The 5622-nt window shown below is 46.0% G+C and overlaps 1 protein-coding gene across 1 annotated transcript; it reads left to right on the top strand.

The window, feature by feature from the left end:
* The first annotated feature begins 2502 nt into the window (after positions 1 to 2502).
* Positions 2503 to 3942, top strand: LOC125959245 (odorant receptor 67d). Its single transcript, XM_049692058.1, has 3 exons — positions 2503 to 3378; positions 3462 to 3551; positions 3631 to 3942. The coding sequence occupies exons 1-3, from the start codon at positions 2503 to 2505 to the stop codon at positions 3940 to 3942; spliced, it is 1278 nt and encodes a 425-aa protein (XP_049548015.1).
* The last annotated feature ends 1680 nt before the right edge of the window (positions 3943 to 5622 follow it).

The following is a 5622-nucleotide window of genomic DNA, read 5'->3' as shown; positions in this document are numbered from 1 at the left end:
TACAATGTATCAAAATTCTATGTTTATATACTTTATCAGCAAACTATCACCTATACACTTCTGAAACAGAAAACGTAGCACTCACAGTATGCAAAATGAAGTTTATCGATCCCTTCAAGAAATTGACGTATAAAGTCTATAAGTCTATCTAAGTATAAAAATTCAAATCATATATCATTCGCTGCAAAGTAAAAAGTAAACTGAAGTGTAATAATAACTCAAGCGAATGGTATTACATTTTAATTAAACAAGTTTCCACCAAAAAAATTGTCAAACTGCCAATTTGTTGCAGAAGTGGATAAACCGTTTATGCATTTTCTCCACTATTTAGCAAAGCGACATCTTTGTATAATTCTTTGTTAAACTATTGTTGCGATGTTAATAATTTAGCGATACTTAAAGACAATCTAATAATTACACATTCCGTACTGCTCTATTGAACATAGTACCATTACATCCTCGCGTAACACATATTACCATCCATTATTCATTGTATCCAATAAACGGCTGTGCTGTGTTCAAACAACATGCTAGAGTGCTGGTGCAGGGTGTAATGTGTCTGCACGCTGGAATTGCTAACAAAAACATCCGGAGACCCGTTATTCCCGTTTCGATTATTCGATGAATATTGGATTTACTTTTCATGGGCGCACTCATCGCTAAACATCGGCAGCTGTTTCAGCACCGTCATCATATGATCATCATCAACCTCGATAGTGATGGGTGTATTACAATGGTTTGGTCAGTTTCTAGCTTTTATGTATGTAGCCGTTTGATAGTGTTGATAATAGGGTATGATGTGTGCGCCGAGGAATCGGTGGAATGGACATTCAAGCATCCAGAATGATGACATAGAAGGAAGTTATTCAGCAGAACGTTATTATATTTATGGTGGTATCAGCTTGTTTTACGGGTACTTGGCTGTCTAACGAAAGAAGCTTATCGCGGAATAAAGCTTTCTGCACACGTTATACACTAAATCTTCCGCAACCACCGACATGTTATGACGTATTGTGTAGGTAGAGTTCGTTGTAATGAATTGATGTTTGTGACCTGTAAGATTTTTTTATGATATTAAAAATGGTTTAAAATCAATTATATAATCCAAAGGACAATGGATTGAAATCGTTGCTACGAATTCGGGATAGTCTCATTGTTCCAGCAGCTAATGTTTATCTATTTCGCAATCATTAAACAGCTTACGGTGATTGTTTGAAGCAAATATTCCCTTTTTACTACAAATGTTTAGCCTTCCAATTACTGGTTGGTTGATCAACATATTGTCTTCACATTCGTATGCTTTGACAGGAGCAGAATGTCGTTTCTAACATTGAAAATATTCAGTATCCGGTTTACCTCAGAGTTATTTGCCATTGGTATCGGCTCACTGAACAAGGAACATAGTCCACGCACACAAACAGTATACATAGGATTTCAATTGCTTTCACGCTGATGAGCAATCTCTTCGACGAACTCAATAACTTTGTAACCGATAATTAAATGTCGGTAGACTGATTTTCAGCAGCATTCTTGGCTACTGCAGCACTTTCATCAACTTACTCTAACCATCATTGGCATAGTTGTTGGTTTCTTGAGTTCACCGAACATACCATAGGCATAGAATTTATCCACATCTAAAATCTCTACTTAGAATTTAATAAAAGAAATGTCTCATATCATTTATGTAATCCTTACATGCTGACAACATGATTATGAAGATTCAGATGTTATGAACAGTGTCCTTTTTGCATTACAACTTGTTTTCTTGCTACCTTTTAGTTATCATCGGTTAGCTATCAGACTAAACAATTCATTTTCATTCATCTTAAACCATTCAACCCAAGAAAAAGCCAAATGCCAACCATGATGCTGCTTTATGATTTCTTAGGTTTCCGTGAAGAATCACGTAACGTGCCGGTTTCCGTGAAGAAGTGCGTAACATCACGATTTAATAAGGTTGTTGTAAGGAGTTGCCCAGAAACTTATTTACTAACTGTGTTTACTACTGTGTTATCTAATACTTTCAATTAGTGCATATTAAAGGGAACCAATCCATCAGCAATCGACCATCCTTAAAGTCTCAATTAGCTATCTGTGTTTCAATGCATGCACACCCAGCATGTGGTATCCGTAATCAATATATATACACTGTAACCGCTCTTCAAACAATCGACTATTGCTTTTTATGGATTACCATTCCAATAGCAAAACATCGCTATACATCGGGGGTTGGGAGTTTTGACAGATGTTGAGCGTATTTTTTTGTTGTTGTTGTTTATACGCCAATAAACGTAACGTAATAATTGCTGCCATAATTGGCCTTCTCGCTCATTTTCCTCCAACGCCAATCCAAATGAACAGCAAAAACGCAGCAATCTATCGTCCGCTTATTGCGTGGCTTATTTATTAATGTCGCTCAATATTGACACGGTACCGGCACGCCGGGGATTCGGATACTGTGCCAACAGCCAGCGCCAACGAATTCCAACCCCGTCAGTCACGATGGAGGCTTCGGAGAAATTCCAAGAGTTTACTCTCTTCATACGCCGCTTGTTGCGGATTATCGGTTGCGATGTGCTGGACGGATCCTGGAAGATGAACTTTGCCACCTATTTCGCGCTGTTCCTCTGTACCGGCTACACGATCGGCACAGTGACCGCAATCGTCGTGGCGCCGGATTTTTTCGAACTACTCAAGGCACTCTCATTCATTGGGTTCTTTTTTCAATCCACCATCAAGCTGTACTACTCATTGACGGACCGGAAAGCGTACCACAAAAACTATTCAAGCCTCGGACGTGACATCTACGAAAAGCATCTCGATGGTACCGCCAGTCAACGGAAAGTGATCCTACAGAACATCGACATTGTGTTGGTGCTGAAGAATGTGACCGCGCTGCTCTACTTTGCGACGCTCATCATCTTCTCCTTCTATCCGGCCTACATGTACTTTGTGATGCACGTGAAGGTGACGATGCTGCCGATACTGTTTCCGGGCCTCGATATCTACTCGATGTACGGATACGGTGTCACCACTGCCCTGCACGTCATTATTGCCATCTATGGCCTGATGGGTGCGCTAGTGTCCGATATTGCGTTCATGCAGTTTGTGCTGCACTTTAAGAGCTTTGCGGAACTGTTCCAGATTATGTGCGAAGAGTTTGGGCAGCAACTGCACGAGAAGACAATCGACGATGAACCACGGCGCCGAAGGAAGTACGCCAAGTTCTGTCGCCATGGTATGCGGGACATCTATCGGTATCATCAGAACACGATCGTGTACCTGAAATCGCTGATCATGTGCTACGGTACGATCTGTGTCGTGATGGTGATGACCTGCAGCTACTCCATCATGCTGAACCTCTTCCTGGCGCTCATGGTAATTTGTCAGAACGGGAGAAGATTCGAGAACAGCATTTGGTTTAGTAATTTTGATCGATTTCATCTTCACACGCCCCATAGACCGATTGGTACGCGACGTACAGCTTTCTGCTGGTTTCGCTGTTTCAGCTTCTGATATTCTGCATGTTTGGTGCCGTCGTACAGGTCACGGTAAGGCCACACGATGCGGTCGATTCGCTCACGACAATCACTCACATCACTTCGATGTCTTTATCGATTTACCGGTTAGAACGGTCGCCTGAATCGGACCATCACCAGCCTGCCCTGGTACCTGCTACCGACCCGGGAGCAGCGGCTCTACCAGCTGATGCTCTTCAAGAGCCAGCTACCGGACGAGATCTTCATCCTCGGCGTAGGACCCCTCAACATGGAAACGTTTACGCTCATCATGAAGAAAATCTACTCGGCCTTCGCCATGATGTACAGCTTCCTGGTGGAAGACGCGGCAGGGGAAGGGGGAGGGGCCCTTAACAACCACGACAGCAACAACGGCCACCACGACAACGGAGGAGCATATGCTGGCGCTGGTGCTGGTAGCTAAGCAACGACCTCGAATGTTCGCATCGCTTGACACTTACTCACACACACACGCACACACATACACACATACTATCCCGAAACCGAACGCTAAATGCTGTGTATACAGAGATTAGGTGTTAGATCTGTCCGCTCACCGCACCACCGTTACCGCCGTGTGGCTTCTGCACTCCGTTTAACTCCATTTCCGGACCTCCATCGCTATCAAATGGCGGCTAGGATTAAATTAATCGGCTGCACACACACACACACACGCACACACGCACATGCCGATGTTCGCTAATGGAAGGAATGGTGAAGCGTCCATTGCCCGCAAGTGTCGCATCGTGTTTCAGGGCGCGATCGTTTAATCACACGCAGACACAGGCGCGTTGGTGGGGTGGAGCGTTGGTGAGGTGGATAGTTGGGTAAACATTGAAATAAATCCACCAAAGACGCTCCGGGATGGGGTCCGGATGGTCGCCTACCACCAAGTTCCACCGAAAATCACATCACACAACAGAGAGCGAGAGAAAGAGAGAGTCCCCGAGAGCACCACCGAAGCGCCGAAACCAAGGGAACGGGCCTGCTGTTCGTCGTCTTGGCAAAGCTCTTAAGCTCCGTGCTCTCCTCTGGCCACTGGCTGCTGCGTCTTCTTCTGGCTGCTGGCTGCAGCGACACGCAGTGTCCAGCATCGTCCGTCGTCCTCTTCATCGTGCGTCGTCATCATTCGTCGGTCGGAGTGGTTCGAAGTGAGTGATAGTGTCTTGGTGTGGTGTGGCCCAAGTGGTGGCCAATGATGGTGTGATGGGCCATGGGCCGAAAATCAAATTACAGGAAAATAATCACATTTATATTGTTAATGGACTGGGCATTAAATATGGAAACGGAATAAGCTAATCCATTTACTACACCAAACAAGACGCTGATGCCAGCCTGCCAGGCCAGGCCAGTCAGTCCGGGCTCCTGCTCCGGATATACTCTGGCGGCGGCGGCCTTCAGTCGGGGAAAAGTGGGTTCCGGCACGCGGAAAAGAATGGCGGTGGAGCAGCAGCAGCAGCCGGAAACGAGTGTTAAGATAAGAGTGTGAAGAGTCTGAAGGCAACCGTACCCCGTAAGGCTTCGGCCGCGTACAACTCCAAGGGATAGGGATGACCGGTCCGATGCTAAGCACATCACCAGCTCGGGCCTCTCTGCTCCCGCCCCTTCCGAAACATGGATGGATGGAATGGAACTCAACAAACACACACACACACACACACACACACTGCCCGGGAATTGAGCATCCGGCACACTCCACCCTTCTCTGGAGACGCTTGTCCGGTGGCCGGAGCTGAGCATCTATCAATGGAATTGCGCTCCAGCTGCCCGATGGTGCTTAGCGCCCCGAAAAAGGGACCACGTGGCCTCCTCACTCCACGGACCGCGCTCTTCTCCTTGGACTGCCGTTAGTTTTCGCGCGAGCGCAGGCCGGGACTGGCTTGGCCTGGCAGACGGTAAACTGAATTATCGGAAAGTGTGCCAAGGGATGAATAATTTAATTCCTTCCCTCCTCCCCCTCGCAAACTCGCTGCTTCTCCTGACGCTAGACAGCCAACAGTTTTCCGGCTTAGAATGGAATCACTTCGCTCGTGTCGTGTCGTGAAGCTGCAGCATCCTCTTCCCACCGAAAGACCACATTCCACCGGATGATCTTTGGACTGCT

Source organism: Anopheles darlingi, chromosome 2 (assembly GCF_943734745.1).
Source record: "Anopheles darlingi chromosome 2, idAnoDarlMG_H_01, whole genome shotgun sequence".
Taxonomy (NCBI): domain Eukaryota; kingdom Metazoa; phylum Arthropoda; class Insecta; order Diptera; family Culicidae; genus Anopheles; species Anopheles darlingi.
This window is presented reverse-complemented; position numbering and strand designations above follow the sequence as displayed.